This window comes from Rhea pennata, chromosome 1 (genome assembly GCF_028389875.1).
Source record: "Rhea pennata isolate bPtePen1 chromosome 1, bPtePen1.pri, whole genome shotgun sequence".
NCBI classification, from domain to species: Eukaryota; Metazoa; Chordata; class Aves; order Rheiformes; family Rheidae; genus Rhea; species Rhea pennata.
In genome coordinates this window covers 176,502,329-176,521,741 of record NC_084663.1, presented here as the reverse complement: position 1 = coordinate 176,521,741, position 19,413 = coordinate 176,502,329, and the positions used below count along the sequence as shown (strand labels likewise).

The following is a 19,413-nucleotide window of genomic DNA, read 5'->3' as shown; positions in this document are numbered from 1 at the left end:
CCAACCAGTGTAGCTGCTCATGCTAATAGCCATTTATATGTTTAATTATCTATTCACAGTTGAAAGTATATGACTTCTATTCACAACTGAATAATAATAAAGGACTTGTATGCTTGGTATTGAAAAAAATCAGACCTAGAGTAATGGCACAAAGCAATTACCTCACACTATAAGGAGAAATATATATACTGTGAAACTGCATCATCCAAATGACTAGACTGCTGTGGTGTTTAGGATTATTTTTGGTTCATTTGGTTGCTTTTCTGAATGATTCAAAGAATCTGCAGTTAAATCAGCTGAAAAAGGCAGCAGTGAAGGGAAACTTCTGATTACATTTTTAATTTCACAGGCTAACCTACAAATGACTTTAAAATTGCTGATAACACTACAGTACTACTAACTACCTACACATTTTTATTGAAAGACTGTAGCTACAATCTATTAGTTAATGACTATGCTGTGCTTGCCAGATCACATTCACACTCGCAACTGGTAAGTGGCTGGGTTTCAAGGACCTTACAATAACACTGAAGATTTAAATCATTCTTTTTTGTTACATTTTTGCCAAACCAACGCACTTAAAATAACATTCAAATTGTATTGGTTTCTCTATTGAAAATAAACTGATTTTGTATGCCATTGCTATATTACAGTAAACAGTTTTGGTAATATTGAAATACATTCTTGTATACGTTAAGTACATTTTAAACTCCTACAACTTACATGTTTTGACTAAGAATTTCCTTTCCTTTAAGTTTGGTAATTGACCACTGTTCTCCAACAGAAAAAGATTCATTATTATTCAGTAAAAGCTGCACATCAAAACTGGTCAATTATTCCATCACACTGCAATGTTAGCCACAGATATTTTTACATATGCAAAAATAAAGAACGTGTAAACTAATAAACACACAAGCCAGTACTTTTCTGGGTTATGGCTAAGCAATGATTATAAAGATGAGAAGGTTTTCAAATTCATTTTTTTCAGTTATTGTAAAAGGATAAATCATTTATAACTGATGTTTTTGTTTAATATAAAAGTATGCTTTCAATAGCTATCTCCCTGACACTTTTCTGCAAGTATAGCTATGCAATGAAATACTTCAGTACTGTTCAGTTAGGACAAAGTAAAAGAAAAAAGTTGTTCAGTCTTTCTCAATGAACTTAACACTTCCTTTAGATCTTGAGGACAACACAGATCTAATCTCAAAGAGAAATTGGGCATATCAACAAGAAAGCAAAAAGAATCCTTCTTCTAAGTCACAAACAAATATAAAGAATTTAATTTCGAGCTTTATCTTGAAAATGACAAAAAAGAATTTTAAAAATGCTACTGATATACTGGGGATATTTAAGCATGCAGTTATTTTGAACTATTGTTCTGTAATGAACATTTCTTTAAAGCAATACATGAGTACACTCATAGAGCAATATGTGTTCTTAAGCAGCACATCTGCATTCTTAAACATAAAACAGACACAAAAATATGTTTGTATCACCTCTTAAATTCAGATCAGGAGTGCACTTCCGAATCTAGCAGCCATCTCCACCTAACATATTTTGGGTTGTATTAAGGAATACTTCTGGAGCACAAGAATGGGATTCTTTTGGTCAATACGAAACCGGAATTGTATTCCAACCCCTAACTGGAATCAGTCTATGGATCCATACTAGTCCAAAGGGAACACCTCAAACGTATATACAGCAAGCACTAGCACCAGCTGTTTCACTCTCAGATCTGTTCCTACTATGCTGTATTACTTGCTAATGTAGATATAATTACATGGATCTAGGTATAAAAATAGAAATATAAGTATGAAGATAATTGTTTTTATTTTCTCCTAAAGATGACCTTGCTATATAAGGAATAGGATCTTTTTTTTTTTCCATTTTGTAGCATGCTTTCTTATTGAAAATCTTTCTTTTTTAAAACTGCAGAATTTTCTAATGTTACTGAAGAGCTAAAGAATTAATTAATCGATTGATAAAATAATTTGCTTTCAGATGGGAAAAGAAATTCCAGGCTCTGCTAAAGATCCGTGTGTGTTTCCCCTTCTTTGACAAAGGTAAACGTGTCTTGAGCTTAGTAGCTTATGATGGTACCACATCTAGGTTTTCAGGCATGCTTTCTTCTTGTGATTGACAAGAAGCAATAAATATTTCTCTGACATTGAAGAATTACAAATCTAACATGCTGTGCACATTGACCACTGCAAGCATTCTGTGATTATTTTCATTCTTCCTACTTATCTTCCTTAACATGTATTTACCTGAATCAGTATGAAAAGGGATAAAGCTTTAGACTGAGAAAATATTCAACTGTTATTCCTACTTCTAGAATGCCTATTTATAAATGTTCTGAAGTGTAAATATAATTCTTTATTTATTTTCCAACTACTTCATTCATCTTCCCCTCTTACCCTTCATCTTTTATCTTGGTTAAGACAACCGGATCAAGTTTATGAACTAGAACATAAAGCATTCCTTGGGAAGGAACATGAAAGAAAAAAAGAATATTCCGTATCTATATGCAACTTAACTCTCAGTTCTTATTCAAGGAACCTCCTTTATATGCACAGATTTTTCCTTAGATTTAAAACAAGAAAACAAACAAAGATCTAATAAAAACAAGAAGACAAAGTCATAAAAATATATTCATCTTTGGACAAGACTAGGGCTCAGTTGCAGACACAAATACATAAGGGAATTTCTTAAGATGGTATGTATACTTTTTCTACCAAAAGGACTGGATTCCCTTCTTGGAAAGCAAGATCTCACTATGCTATTTGTTTGTTAAAAGAATTCAGTATCCAGTGACTGGTTTCTATGAATACACCACATGAACATTATTAGCCAAACAGCAGACACGCATTTTTTTTTTTCACTTCAAAACATGCTATTTTTCAAAATGGTACTTATGCAATACTCATGGTACTTATCAACCAATTTTGATGGTGGTTTGGAGGACGTAAAACTAGTTAGAGAATAAGAAAGATTAGAAATCTTTTAGCACTGTGCTTTAAAAGACAGGATGAAGTCTTCACTTCAGGTATAGCTCCTCCACTCAAAAAAAAGTTAAGAAAATTGATATATGTAGTCTATTAGTATTTTAATGTAACAAATGAGGCAGGGAATCAGCCTTGCTCATTTGAAAAATATTATGTGTCGGTAAGAAAGGCTTATATCTCAGAAAAGGTAAGATATTCCCTTAGCAGGAAGAAGAGCTGGGATTCCTCTCACCTTAAGGGTTGGATTCACTGGAATTTACTAATTTTACTAAGCATCCCCTATAGTCAATGGCAATCTAAACCTATTCTGGAAAACTATGCCTCTCGTATTAAAGTAGTCAAAAAACATTTGGTCTCTAGCTAACTCTCTAGACTCCATTATTATACTGACTAAGTCTCCACTGATTACAGCAGAAGCTCAGATATCTAACACATATCTGAATGAGTTACAGACACATAGATAGGTTATAACATTAATAGCCTTGTCAATAGTCACCTGAATGTAACAACTTCATTTTGAATGAATCTCAACCTAAAGGCTTAGTTCTCTTGCCTGACCATTAGCATGCAATGGCAGTCCAGAAATACCTTGGGATACCAAAGATATTTGCATGCAGATGTCAGACATGAAAGAAGGAAGAGCAGCCAGAAAAAGCTATGATACCCCAGAGTATTTCAAGTAGCTCCAGATGTCTATGTGCAACAAATTAATTGAGTGCTATATATATTCTGGAGCTAAATTCCATCCCCAAGAGTTTACATGTGAGCTTGGTGTTTGAGCTCCTGTTACATTCAGTAGAAATACAGTCAATACAGTAAATGGAATCTAGAGATAAATTTATCTGACCAGTTCTAAGTATTTATTTCAGGATGAAATGAAAGCTCTAGTGCTTGCTTGCTTTCTTCACAGACTAAATAGAAGCTTAGATACTTTGCATAAAATTTTATATCCCTAGGTATACATCTAGGAGTCTGTAATACAGAGTTGATTTCCATCATTAATGTCTGGAATGAACACATCTACCTCCTGGCTAGTTACCACAACCAACGGTGGCAAATTGGCATTTCTCTATGAAATCTGCTTGATCAGCCTCAGTTATCTTCCTTAGGAGCTTAAGTGCTTTCCAGAAGCAGCTTTTTCTACTGCCCAAGGAAAGTATTGGGCTAGACAGATTACTGGTTTTACTCATTTATTATGTTCTTATGAAGCCTATCTTGACCTAGTTCTTTCTATATAAAAAGAGTTCAGGTTGATTTGTTTAGATATTGAGGCCTTTAGTGTCATTTGAGACAACTTCTTATTACCCTACTTGGTTTCCCAGAGAAAATAGCTCCTGTGGCATATTTGCCAGCCCTATGTGAGTGTGTTACATGCAGTAGGGCATTACAAATGACACTAAATAGTAACATTTAGGAAGCTGGCCTAAATCGCAGCAATTCAGATTGTACAGGTAGCAATATGTAGATGTTTACATTCCATTCTTGGTTTTTATACTGTGTGTAATACTACAAAAGAGATTCCACATAAGTTTACAACTTTGTTTTACCTTATAGAAGACAGCTTTTTCTTTCTTTTCTTTCTTTTCTTTCTTTCTTTCTTTTTTATGTCTGTCCTGTACAGTCTGTACATGAAAAAAATCATTAATTCATAGAATCACTGGAAGGAATCTCTGGAGACTGCCTAGTCCAACTCCCTCTCCCCAGAGCTGGGTCACCTACAGAAGGTTGCCTAGCACTGTTTCCAGTCAGGGTTTGCATATCTCCGAGGATGGGGACTCCACATTCTCACTCGAAAACACTAGTTTGACCACCTTCAACTTAGAAAAGGTTTTTTTCATATGTTTTAACTGATTTTACTGCATTTCAGTTTGTGCCCATTGTGTCTTCTCTGTTCACTGGATACTGCTGAGAAGCGACTGTGTCCACCTTCTTTACACAGGTACATACATCAGGTATGTATTCACACTACACTCTTCCCTGAGCCTTCTCTTCTCCAAGTTAAACAATCCCAGTTCTTGCAGCTTCTTATATGAGAGATGCTACAGTCCCTTAATCATCATGGCTCTTGGCTGAACTTGCTCCACAGCACCATGTCTCCCTGGTACTGGGTAGCCCAGAACTGGACACAGTACTCCAACTGTGGCCTCATCAGAGCTGAGTAGAGAGGAACAAACATCTCCCTCTATCTGCTAGCAATGCCCTTCCTAAGGTTGCCCAGGATTACAGTGGTCCTCTTTGCCTCAAGAACACATTCGTGGTTTATGTTCAACTTGTTGCCCACCAGAGCCCCCAAGTCTTTTTCTGCAAAATTATTCTACAGCTAGCCAGCCCCATGCCTACACTGCTGCATGGGGTTATTCATCCTTCTGAAGTCATTCTAATTCCACTCCTAACTTGCTTGATTGTTGAAAATAACAATTCCATGAGCTGAACTGGCATCCTTATTCTCACAGTTATAATCTTTCTTTTGAATTAGTCAGTGTTTGCCACTGTGTCGTACAGCTAAGACCCTGTTAGAAACAAAATGTGATTTATCAGAAAATAAATCTTAGTATCAGTGCTACCAAGAGCCATAGCTGCCAATGCTAACTTTCATTAAATTTCTGAAAAGCAACTTCAAAAATCTGAAACAAATGAGCTGTGTTATATTGCTGCCATAATCACACTATCACACTTTCAGAAGGTGCATTGTCTCTAACAGAAATATTTTTTTCTGATAGGGCACCTAGAATGCTGATAAAGCCCTTCAAATATATTTAACCGTGATTATAGAGGTATCTATTCAGCCACTCTTTTTACTTTTATTTCCCATAGAAAGACTCTAAAAATAGAAAATCTGCTGTTATTGCTCTACTCAAAACAGAAAATTATTGTTAAATAGCAAAATATCCAAATGAAAATGAGGTTGTTAAAGACAACCTGCAATTTAACTGGGAAATGCTTACAAATAAAAGTATAGAAAATTTACTACATAGCTAGTATTTGGAGTAGAACTTTGGAGGAAAAAATATCAGTTTCATTTGCAGTCAAAATGAACAAAGTTAAGAGAGAAAGGATTATGAGGATCATACAAATGATTTCAATGTTTTCAAATGAAAATCTTATAAAGCTGGTATATTTGTTTTACATGAATTTGAGAGAATTATCTAAATATGTTTATGAGATTTGATCTCTTAATAGTTCTGTTTCATTCAACTCTGATAAGAAGTCACAAAGGAAAACATACACAGGAAAAAAGTAAGAAAGTAATAAATAAAAATTAAAAAAAAAAAAAAAAAAAAACAGGAGAAAAACTCATTTCACTTTGTATTAAATCCAATGCCTCAGTCCTAGTGTTTCAGTATAATATCATTCTGTATAAATGGATACAAACTCCAGAGACTTCAAAAAGAATTAGCAGTTGCTTAATACAAAAGATATATTTAGAGGTATTTTAGCTTATTTATAAGCAGGAGCTACGTTTTTCACTTTTTATCCAATTTTAAATATATTTCCAACTAAACCTTGGGTTGCATTGCATGGGATAAATCATTCCCCTTGCAGAGTCAAGAGATTCCTGTATTTTTGTTTCCCTTTAGGTCACTGATATTATGTGAAATAAAGCACAAGTTAAAGGATTTTTTTTTTTTTTGTGAGAAAGGAAATACCAGAAAAAAATATTCGAATGTTACCTGTTTTTCTCTTTGTACCTTTTTAACATAACCACAGTAATACGTTGTTGAAGCCAGTATGGTGGATTCAAAGTGGGCTCATTCAGAAGAGAATCTAGCCTATTATCTCATACTCTCAAGGTCCTTATGGTATTTATCCCCTAGTGTTCAATTTTTTATACATGTATTTCCAAATACTCAGTAAAGTAAAACACAGGAAAAACTACATAACTTGCCTATGAGGTGCACTCCTTTCTTCTTATACACTCTGTACTAATAGTGCTCTGTAATTTCCAAAGTCAAGAATTAACTTCTAGAAGGAAGGATATTGGCATGGACTTTCAATTTAGTTAATGGAATGTATGTTAAATATGAATGAGGTCATTTCTGCTTTTTATTCATTAAAAAAAATAGAAATTCAAGTGATACAACTGACATTATGCCCCTAAAATTTCACAAATACAGCTGTACAAACATATATAATCTATCAAGTTTTACCGGAGTAATTATTTTTCCCTTTCTTTCACAATTACTTTTTACTTAATAATCCAGTTTAACAAAATATGAGAATGTGCTGAAAATGTCTGATTCAGAATAAAAAATTCTATGATTTCATTGTCCTAATGCCACTAAAGTTTCTATGAGCCCTCTTTAGCTTTATGTTCTACGAGAACTGGAGAAAAAAAAATCATTCTAAATATAGTCCCAAACAGAAAATGTGTGTAGCAATACAACCTCCATCTCAATTTCTGTATGCACCACTTTCCCAGCCTACACTGCAGTAGGGGAATTTCCTAGGTGATGGATGCTCTGGTGCAAAGTCAATGGAATCTGCATTTGAACAGAGATTGTATAAGCAAAGAAGTTTATTATTGTTACTAATATTAATTATTACTATGATTATAATTTTAATCACTGTGAATATTTATTAGCAACTTCTGCCCTGGAATGTAGGTCAACAGCTTTAACTGACACTGATATGGATCTTCTTTCACTGACTTAATTTTGTTATTTATTGCAAATTTAATCTGAAGTTTTTATTTTTAGTTCAAATATAGAGAAACTTTTTGTTCGCTCATGAGGCATGGAAAAATTCCTACTTACTTTAAAATAAAGAATGATAAAGAAAGAAATTAATAAAAGTGTTGTGTTTTACAAGGGTTATAATTAATTTTTCTTGTTATGGATATTTAACTTGAAACTGTGACCATGTCATTTAACTGTAAGACTATTAGAAAGGACTGAATGATTCACTTTTCTTTAGTGATCTGGCCAGGTGGCCAGATATGGGACCAATATTTTGGCCCCACAAAAAAAAAGCCCACAAAAACAAAAAGATTACAAAATTCAAAATATTACAAAGAACTAAACAAGAGGTCCTCAACATCATGTCTAAATTATGGACACCAAACATCTAATTTATCAAATACAAGGATAAAAGGTGATTTGATCAAAATCACTAAGCATCTGAATACTGTTTCCTCTGTCTATTAAAATTTTTAAATCATCAATGAAATCATTCTGAAATATATGCTAATGATAGGCTTGATTTGCAAAATTTTGTGTGGAACACTGAGGACTGCTATGGAAGAGGTTTGGCTAGATAATAATAATGCTTTAAAACTTTGAAAATCTATGGAGCTCTACAAAAGATTTGGGTTGACCCTGATAAGAAGAAAAGCATTATGAGAAAATAATCCTTATCAATTCCTTAAATTAGTCTCATGTTTTGTATAGCACCACTGGCAAAAACATCTGCGGGTCTAAAACGATCTGGGTATTAGCAGTGATGGTAGATCCAGGTATCAGTTTTGGCCTGGTATCTTCCCTTCCTATTCTTTTAACCTTCTAACATTTTCTTAGAGGTCTAAACAATTTCCATGCCCCATCTAGCCTTTTAAGCTCAGTGCTGAAGACCTGTAATTTCTCCTCTTGAGTGGCAGCAGCCAGTAAGTTCAGACACATTTTGCGTTGGTCTCAGAGAGGCACTGGGACAAGTTCCCCCCTCACTCTGCCCATGCAATGGCTCTGCCATACTCATCCCTGATTTACACTCCAATTAGCCATCACTGGTGTGCAGGAAAAAATAAAGTATCACAGGTCAGATATAGTGCAGTGACTTCAAAACCAAGACTGTTTTAAAATCCTTAATGCAATGTTGCTACCTCTTATGCCTCTCAGATTTCATTTATCTTTTTAAAAGAAATAAATGCATGGGCTAAGACTGAATTTAGCCTTCAGACTATTTTATAGCTCTTCAGAGGGCTAATTCACCAACTTGACTCCAGTTTCTCTTACTCCTACTTGCCTGTAGCTAAATCTGACAGTATAAGATTCTGTGTGAGGTATGAACTTGTGTTTAATGAAATGGAGGAAATGACTCAAAGGCAAATGTTCCTCTTTCAGTTCACACAGAGTCTCATATTATGAAAACACAAGTATAACCTTGGACAGTGATTTATCTAGAGAGAAAGCATTAGCAAAGAAACATTCCTCCCTACACCTTAGGACGTGTATGTTCAGCTGTGGACTCCAATATTGCCAAGTGTGACAAGCAACTTTTGAGGCAGCAAATGAAAGGCAGGATTATGCAGAGGGAATAGCCTGCAAGGTTAAACCATCATCACCCACTGGGTATAATGATAGTGACACTGTAAAACCAAAGTGCTTCGCATGAAAGGCTTAGCTTCTCCACATGGGACCCCATCATATGACCAAGTGTAATACAAGACAGTCTTGCCATTGCTCTGAACTTTAATCATAATTAAACCACTGTCACAGAGATAGTCCTACTTATTACTGGAATTACAGCATGATTTAATACCCCTGATACATTTCACTAACCCACTGCAGCATTAGGTTTATTAAAATGTGGGAACTCAGGTATTTATCAGCCACATTAATCCACATAATTTGTAATATACTGGAAATAAAAAAGAAGTCACAAATAGTATTATTGAACATAACTTCCAAGTGCATGGAATTGCTTTGGATTTTTTACTTAATTGCTTAGGGCATAATAGAATAAGAATTTCACTTAATTTGGTGTTGAGGGATGACCTTCAAAACACAGTATTTGGTTACAGTTTTTCCCCAGCTCACTGTTTTTATAAAGTTATTACTTTCTGTTAGTTAACATATATTGATACCATTTATTAATGAGGTGTAAAAATTAGGCAAGCATTTACTTAGCTTTATAAACATATATCAGAAGATATAAATATTATATTTCTGTCTCATTCTAAACCATTGGAATTGTTACACAGGCTCATCCATAGTGTATTGTAGGCTTTCTCCCCAGAGCTGTTCCAACGCTCCACTAAATATATGCTATTCCTCTTTATCTCTTTGAAGAAAAATGAATCACATCCACAGCTTGCAGCTATCAAAATATGATTTATCAAGCATTTTCATGAAAGTACATATTTCCCCTTCTTTACACTAGGAGGCACATTTTTCCTTCACACATTTCCAGCGTACAGCTCTGCTGTATGAAACCTTGTGATATGTTAACAATTTCAATCTAAATTTGAGCCCTTGACAATCTTTACTAATCCACAGCAAAAGAAGAACTCTTCACTAATAAGGTTTTGTTTGATGCTGATGAAAATAACACTTTAAGTAATGAAAAATAACATTGTGTGTCTGACTGCTGGCAAATAAAACATAGTTTTCTTTTGAACAGTTATTCAAAATTCACATGAAACTACCTCAGACTTCTGTACACTTTTAATGGAACTGATGATAAAACAAAATGTTTCTGTTTACAGTACACCTGCTGATATATACATTAAAAGTCATTAAACAAAGCCCTTTTTTGTAGTAAGAGACATGATAAAGTCACACTGGTAAATGTAATTTTACAGTGGTTTCTTTTTTTCTTTTTAAGTTCTAAAGAAATATGATGTTTTATACATTCATATCTGACATACTGAGAGATAAAGAACTTTCATCAGCTGAGACATCTTTAGAATATCTTTCTTTAGCTTTTGTAGGAAGTGTAATACACACCTTTTAAATGCAAAAGATAGTGCTCTTATGAAGAACACATCAGCTTAGCATTCCACTCACCAAAGCTTGTATAGCTGTCCAGATATACTTTTTTTAGTTCAGATTATTCACAAACTTTTTTTCCAAGAAACTGTAGTCTCTCCTTGTTCAGTACGTGTTTTGTTTTTGTTCCACATTTTTAACACTGTAATTTTTTCTCTTTGGTCTTATTATTGGTCGTAATGGTGACAGACATTGTAGTCTGGTACCATTATGCTGCTTTCCATTTCTCTTGGTCCATGTATCTGTCAAAGCTATAGTCAGCAAGGCTTTAAATGCAACAAAACTTTGTAGCATACCCTAGGCTTGCCTTACAAATCAATATTGTACACAAAATTAAATCACCACAATTATGACTCTCTAATAATGAGACTTCCTATAGTAAATCTGAATTATTTTTTGTTATCATTTAATAATGCATAACAAATCCACAGTGCTAGAGTCACTGTGTAGCAATATGCTTTTTTAAAATACAATAGATTGTTGCTCACTAATGGAAGAATTCTTATAAAGCGTATCAGAGTGCAAATGTGATAAATGTGGAATATATGGAAGTTTCACCTGCCAGGTTAACATTGTAGTCTTTTGACAATAAGTTGACATCAATCATGCAAGTCTGAAATGGAAAAGACTTCTGTGGGAACTGAATGAAACCTTCAGGAAAAAATACATATATCTGAGTCTACACAAAGAAGACAGGTTTAAGTGACATGAACCAAATTTGGACTATGCACATCACTATTAAAGTTCCTGTTAATTTTATTTTCTGCTTCTTATTTCTCCCTCGGTCCCCTTCCCTCATAACGGCAGTGACAGTGTGTGGCTGACAATGCACGTATTTGCAATATCTTTCCACTTCAGTTTCTCCCACTGTGAAAGATTGCTGTTCTAAGATTAGCCAGATGGATTTGCTCTTACTGTGCATATTTTTCATTAAATCATGTAATTGTAGCTCTTGTGTCTCTGCAAAAGCTAATGATGCCAAAAAAATCTAACAGTCATGTTTCTTATACCTTTGATAAGTTTTTGAGACTTTTATCTCATTCGCTTACATTTCAGGTTTTCAAAACCTGTGTTTTGGTCACTGTTCCAAGCAGAATTAAAAAAGCAAAACACTAATATCAAGAAATAATGGCTGCACTTTTATTTACACGACTTCACAGTGTACAATAATAAACCACATAATTAACTGAGCATTAAAGTCATTAACAAAAATTGTTCTCACCAAGAGGCAAGGACTTACTATCAAGAATAACATCATATTCCAATGAACTAAAACAAACCTTTATTTAGAATGAAGTTTGAGAAAAATACTGTAGGGACAAATCTATATTTCTTGCGCAGATTTTATTCTTGAAGATCATTAGAAAACACTCCCAAGAGCACTTTGTTTTCTCTTGAAACTCTTAAAAACAAAATAAAAAAGCTGTTCTGCACCATTTATCATCCGAAATTTGCGGCAATATGTGTATGCGGGAATATGAAAGAGAAATTTAGTAGAAACTAATCACATTGGCCATTGAATTTTCTGTTAACTGAGAACTTAACAAGCAGTAAAATGTACATTATATAAAAAAAAAATAAGGTGCATTATTTTTAAGATTATCTGAGTTAGAAAGAATATTTTTAAAACAAATAAGTACTACTTGAAAATGAAGATTTTAAGCTATAATCTCAAAAATATATATAACATTTTCTTCAATTGTAATTATATGATAATTTTACTACAGGTCATCTCATTTAACTATGACATGAAAAACTTTTGCAAGTTCTGAGGAAAGGGGGGAACGGATTATTAATTAAAAAAATGCAACTTTGATGGACCATCTCACTGATTTGGGGGAAATGATACACGCCTAAGTCATCTCTTAAGACAAAAGTGATGAGCTTTCCAACAGAAAATAAAATTTTTACTTATTTTTTCTCAAATACTTAGAGTTTTTTGGGGGAGGGGAAGATTGAGAGATAGGTATGTATGACACCTCCACATTAATGAAAATATTCTTTTTAAAAGACTAATTAAATGCTTTATATTGTGCTTTGTACAGTGCAAAGTAGATATAGAGGGATCACTCTGATTTTGTACCATTCTTGTACCTGATCTGTGCAGATTTCACAACTGTGAAACATGTAAGTGGTAGAAGGCTGTTTTTGAATGACTGTTCTATACTTAGCTTTATCAAATACAATGGCAAAAAATACAGATCATAATGCTTTCCTAAATCACCTTTTACATTCACAAAGACATACCTCACTGCTTTATTAATAAGGTAATCACAAGCAAGGGAGAGATCTCATCCACCAATACTCACATACACTAAGTATTTTTCAATATTTCATACCTATATCTTTGACCTTAGAATGCCCATAGAATTATCATAAACAGCAACACTTTAAAAAGCCACTGAAATGAAACTACCTCTAGTGTGAAATGTAACAAGGATTCAACATTCTACAGCAATAAGACTAGAAATTCAGACTAGAAGTGCTCAATACTACATTGAAATGATACCACATCAGTTATTTTAACCACAAACGTATGTAAATACCCACACAGTAATTTTGCCTAATCACCAGCTAACATTTTTACTCCTCTGAAAAACTGCCACAAGGTCTTCAATAACCATAAACTGCTTTAAACTCTATTTCATATCTCATCCAAAAACTTGTGTCTCCAGTAGCAAAATAACTTCTGACATAATGCCTAGGCAATAACTTGATACTGAGTAAGATTTAAAAGCCAAAACCATCTAATGGAAAGCATCATTCCTTTTCTGCCCTGGGTTTTCCTAGGACTATTTCCGACACAGTAATGACCGTATCATTCCCTTCTTAGCCCGTGATATTTGATGAGATATAGAATGCACTACTCCAATGTCTGTGCTAATTCAGTCTGCTCAAAAGCAAAAGCCTATACATCAATGACTCACTAATCATCAGTACAGCTTGATGGTTAGATTTTCATAAATTTACCATGAATTCAGCATCCCCAAGGCTAAATTGGGTATAGCTACAGATATGTTAAAACTTTTCATGTAGGCTTTAACAACATTTATTCACTCTGACTAATCTTCTATTACTGACTGTGTTAGGGATGAATAGATCACTCATGGTTAATATACTACATGTTTGCACAATGTGATTGACACAGAATTTATAAAAACACAGTTTTTAATAACTTGAAGTTTATTGAGCATATTTTTCCCATCTCTTTTGGAGAATTTTTATTGTACATTCTGAAGAGATGTGCAACTCAGAATCCATGAAGCCAATGTGACAGCGCTAACAGGTAATGCTTCCTTAAAACTCCTCTCTGATCTCGTTAAATCTTTTACATGTCTCATATGTGGTCAGAGAATTAACGGGATAATTCCACTTAAGCTCCTCACTTTCTTAAACAGACATACATTCTTGCTCCAGAGTCAATTTATTCATAGTTGCTACTTTATTACGGTTCTTTGTGCTTCTACCGATTTAGGGTAGTTCAAACAACATTGCTCGTTTGGGAGTGAAAAAATGCAGGTGTCATATTCAGAAAAAAAGGGAAATAAAATAAGGACAGGAAAAGGAGGAAATTAAAAGAAATAGGAAGCCTCAAGAAAACTCTGAGATGGTAAAGGTTTTTCAATTAGTTTTTTTACATATAATTTCCCACAACACATCTTTTCTGTCCTCTTCTAAGACGTATGAGAAAAATGCTCCTATGTCAATATGCCACAGTAAGTGTTCTCATCTACCGTGACTTACATGTCATAATTCAGACCCAGCTCTGCCTGAATGAGAACATGGACCTGAATTTTGTGCATCAGATCCCAAGGCCACTTTCTCTGCTTCAGGTTATACAGGCCCAGTGACAATTTAATCATCTACACAAAGGGAGACACACCAGAGGGAGAAACTAATTCCTGTACTCTTGGGATGCTTGAGAACGAAGGTTCAGTTACTTTCCAAGAGCACAGAAAAGACTTTTAACCCGAGTGTCCACTTTCTAGACAGAAATCTTAACAAGAGGGTAAGGGCAATAAAAATTGCCCTCTTCCAGTTTTCCATATGTTCAAGTCTCCATTGTGCAATGCCAAAATACTAGTATTGGTAGTATTGGTAAAGACCTTTTATTGGTCTTTAGTAATATCTTTATCTTTTAGTACTGACTGTCATAAACACCACCATGACATAAATCATAAATACTGAGAAGCAAAAGGGAAGAAAGGAAGAATTTTCTAAATCTGGAAAACTGCATGTGCTTACTATTTTTATAAAAATATGTATCCAATAGTTCAAAAAATCAAAATACCCTGCCACTCCAAGCTTTGCGTACTTGGTCATTAGAAGGGAGAATTATGTGTACATTACAGAAATCTGGATTTGTTGCATTTTTCAGCACTTCACTGATCTACTGCTTCCTAGGTTAGCCTAACAGCTCGCGCAACCTACATGTCCCTGTTTTTTTAAATGTGCATTTAGAAGGGCTTTCCCAAAATGAAGTGCAAAGCTAAATACAAACAACTCTGCAAACAGCTACCAAGAAAAGCTTGCTACTTTGCACAATTTCTTTCCTCCTAGCGTTTCCCACTCACTGTGCATTCTGTCAGTAGCTGTTTTTTCTCATCAAACGTGTTTTTGTTCCTACAGTTAACATTACAACATGAGGTATTTCAGGCAAACCGCGCTATCAACGCTACCAAGTGTGATGAACTAATAGGCCTGAATATTCATGTACACGTTTGCAGACATTTCTGCTGCTGTAAAGGAATGAAGACATCCGTTAGCAAGTTACTGAAGGAACGGAAACAAGGAGAGAATTGGCAGCGACTCACCGGAGTTGGGGTCAGAGTTGCCATCAGCTTCAGTCCTCTTGTCCGGAGAGGCCTGGTCGTAGAATTCGTCCTGCGGCTGAACCAGAGGGAGAGGGTGTGAGATCAGGGTTCCACCACCCACCGGCTCGTGGTCCCCCAGACCACTGTCACTGCAGCTTTCCTGGGAGCCATCGGGGAGGTGAAATGTAACACGGCGCTGAGACTACAAAGAAGAGCACAGGACACGCTGATTAGTGCTCTTCTTTCTGCTCTCCTGACTCTTTTTCTTTTTTCTTTTTCTTCTTTTTTTTTTTTTTTTAACTTGTTAAATACAAATAGATTACAGGAAAAGGGGAAAAAAAAACAAAATGACAAACTAAACCAAGAATAACAATCATCTCATAAATACTAATTTACTGCTATTGTTATTTTTGGTTTTGTTTGTCGATTCTGGTGTTTTTTTTTTTTTTTTTTTTTTTTGTTTTTTTTTTTTTAATTTTTGCTTGCCTTTGGAGCAACCCAGGGAAGATGGCAGGCAGGACAGCAAAATTTCAAATGTCTCCACATGCTCATCTATGAAGTAAGCTTCTCATAAGAAAATTATCTGTAGATATTAGCTTTCTTTCTTATGATTTTAAAAGCATAATCTATAAAAATTTATTTTGAGAAGCAGAAATCTTTGCAAACTATGCTATGAAGAGCAAAAAAATCAGAAAATGTAAAAAGTAGATAAACTTTATTATCATTGTTCATGCTGAACCCCCACCACCACTAAAGTTATATAAACCAAAACAAAATTTTCTTTGTCACCTTTCAGGAATAGAAATATGTATTATATTAATATATATATATATGGATATTTAATTTATATCAATTATCTAATATAGATATTTAGCATTGATAATATGTCTGTGAAATCAGAATGGCCAGCAAAGAATTATAGAATGCAACGATGGATAAAGCCACCATCCCTTTGGTAAAAGAAATAAAAATAAAGAACAAGTACTTCGCTCAAAGCAACAGTAAACGAGAGCCAGAATTACAAATTTTCCTGAACTTCTTAGGAAAAAAAAAAAAAAAAAAAAAGGAATTTGACTCAAAAAAAGAAAAAAAGATCCACAGTGTACACTTGGTTTAGTTAAACATAATTGATTTTGAAACTCTCTCTTCTGGAGAAATAGCCTGACTTTGTGGATTGTGGCCACTGACTGATCCAGTGACTCCCCGCGAGCCGCAGAGCCGATAGCACTGCTGTGAACTGTTTAACAACAGTGACCGTGGGATTCATGAAAGGCATGTAACAGCACTTCATGGATCAGAATACTGCTCCTCTGAGGCACTGGAAACAACTAGTTCAAGAGCATCTCAAGAGAGTGGTTAAATTAAGTATATCTTTCCTCAAAACTGACTTTCAGCAGTAGGGAGCCTCAGTGATCTGCTTGGCTGGAACGAGGAAGAGATTCACAAAGTTTGCTTTAGCTTAACAACTCTGGGTTAGTGATGACTGTCTTATCAATTAATATTAACTATCTAAAGGTTAGGGGTTATGCCTAAGCTAATCATTCAAGATCTCTACACAGTCCATAGAGAAAGAAACAGGTTGCCTGAAACAGGTTGCCCAGAGAGGCTGTGAAGTCTCCTTCTCTGGAGATATTCAAAACTTGCCTGGACACGATCCTGTCTAACATGCTCTAGGTGACCCTGCTTGAACAGAGATATTGGACTAGAGGGTCTTCAGAGGTCCCTTCCAACCTCAGCCATTCTGTGACATTGTGATTCTGTGAAGCATCACAAAGATATTGCAATAGGTATCTTACACTAGATACTTACTTTTAAGTAGTTAAAATTAAGCGATCTGTATCCCATCCAAATAACCTTCCTGAAATCAATGGAAAAAGCATCAGGCCTCAATTGTCTTTTTTTCCACCCTTTCTTTAAGATGAGAAAAAATTAGAGAGTACTGACTGTATGTTTACTTATTAAAAACTATTTGTTTATGGTAATTACTATCATTTTACTTGATGATCAATATCCTCTACCAGGCTTCTTTTTATTAATTTCCCTTGGGTGGACACAGATAGTTGATTAAGTCAATTTTGGATTACTATGTAAGTCAGTATAGAAATAAATGCAATACTACTTGCTCTTGGCTATGATTTTGTAATTAGTATTTTGCTTTTAAGTTCCTTTCCTAGCTTTAGGTTTAGAACTCAGCTGCAGCAAAACCAGATAGATCCTCTGAAGTCACTGAGCTGAATTACTTTACATCAGGTGAAGATCTAACTCTATATATTACGACGAAGGAAACTTTTACCTCACACTTTGTTACTTTTTTTTATAATCTTTTCATCCTGGCTTTGCCGCTCTGAATATGCTTTAGTATTACTAGACAATTCTTTTCTGTGAATATGAACAGAACAAGAATATGCTTAACCACACCGCTTAAAATCTCCTCTTCCTATATTTGTTTCCAGTAACCCAGGTGTAAAGTTCTGCTTTTTTCAATGTAAGAATTTATAGTACTAGTAAAAACAGTAAGCAGCAGAAGAAAAGGAAATTACTATCACTGTTTTCATTGTTTTGAATTAAAAGATTGTATTAGAAAGTACGAATGACTGAGAAATTAAATTATTAAAATAAGGAGATGAAAATTTCAATTCAAGATTTTGCATACCACTTAAAATCTGTAATAAAATAGCCACATAAATAAACAGAAAATATATAATTACCAAAAAAAAATTCCAAAGTTTCATGAGTTATGTAGCAAAAATAATGACTTCTTTCACAAAAAAACCCTCATACCAGCCAAAATCTACTGTGAGTCTATACTGACAGGCTACAGTAAAAAGTCACAGGCCTAATACTAATACTAGAAACTCTTTAGCTGATAGTCCTATAAATTTTTAAGTTCAATAATTAAAGGATAAGGAAAAAGAAAAAACCAAGAAGCTCTGTTTGGTTATATGGCTTTCTGAGCCTCTGCCTGAGGACCCCGCAAATCACAAAGAATTATAAAAATATCTAAAGGACTCATAAACACTGATACAGTTTTTGAGATGATGAACAGACAGCATGTGGCCAGGCAAGAAACTTAAGACTAAGCGTACGGGGGAAAAATCCTTTTTATAAAGAGAGACTTAAAGCAAATGCTTAATTTAGGCATGTCAAAACACCTGCAAAAGCAGACTGTCAATCCACTGGAGATCCAGCTGATCCAGCTAAATTAGCTGCTTACAAAAGGGGTGGGAATGCCTCCCACCAGTCTCCAAAGTGTCCAGGAGACTGAGGCAAGCTAGACTGCAAGACTGTCCTTCACTTCCAGATTCCTTAGATACATCATATGCCTAAAATAAACAGGTGCTCTAAATGTACAATATTCACAATACTTTCTCAAAAATCCAGTTGAATTTTCTTTCTTTTCTAGAGGATCAAGGACTGTTTTGGAAAAAAAAAAATCCACAATCTGCTTACACTATGTTTATATTTATATTTCACTTAACTAAACACAGCTTTGAATTCTTTTTACTAAAAAACAGAACCAAGTTTCTCTGAGTAATGAGGTTTATAGTAGGTACAACACTGGGATCAATAATAAGAAACAATGATAATTTTAATTGTGGTATAGCATATGCAAGACTGCATACAGCATGGCATGGGGTTATGGTTCAGATAAACACCACTTGGCCAAAACTCACATCTGAGCTCTGTGAAATATTCAGTCCTTGTTGGGGGAGAAACAAAAAATATAATTTATGAGTTTTATTTATGTTATGAAAAACATCTAATCTTTATTTTAATCAGAAAAAAAATCATATCCTTGTGATGTGAATGACAAAATTGAAAGGGAAACTCAGTTGAAACAAAATGATTTTACCTGGTCTGAATGCAATATATATTTATAATCCAAGA

The 19,413-nt window shown here is 34.4% G+C and overlaps 1 protein-coding gene across 2 annotated transcripts in view; it reads right to left on the bottom strand.

Moving 5' to 3' along the window:
- PCDH9 (protocadherin 9) overlaps positions 1–19,413 on the bottom strand; it is a 670,823-nt gene that overhangs the window by 217,019 nt on the left and 434,391 nt on the right. The window contains exon 4 of one of the 2 annotated variants that reach the window (XM_062566919.1): positions 15,526–15,727. In XM_062566919.1, the coding sequence (XP_062422903.1) occupies positions 15,526–15,727 (202 nt within the window). The remainder of the gene's footprint in view (positions 1–15,525; positions 15,728–19,413) is intronic. The other variant, XM_062566920.1, reaches the window with a different exon arrangement.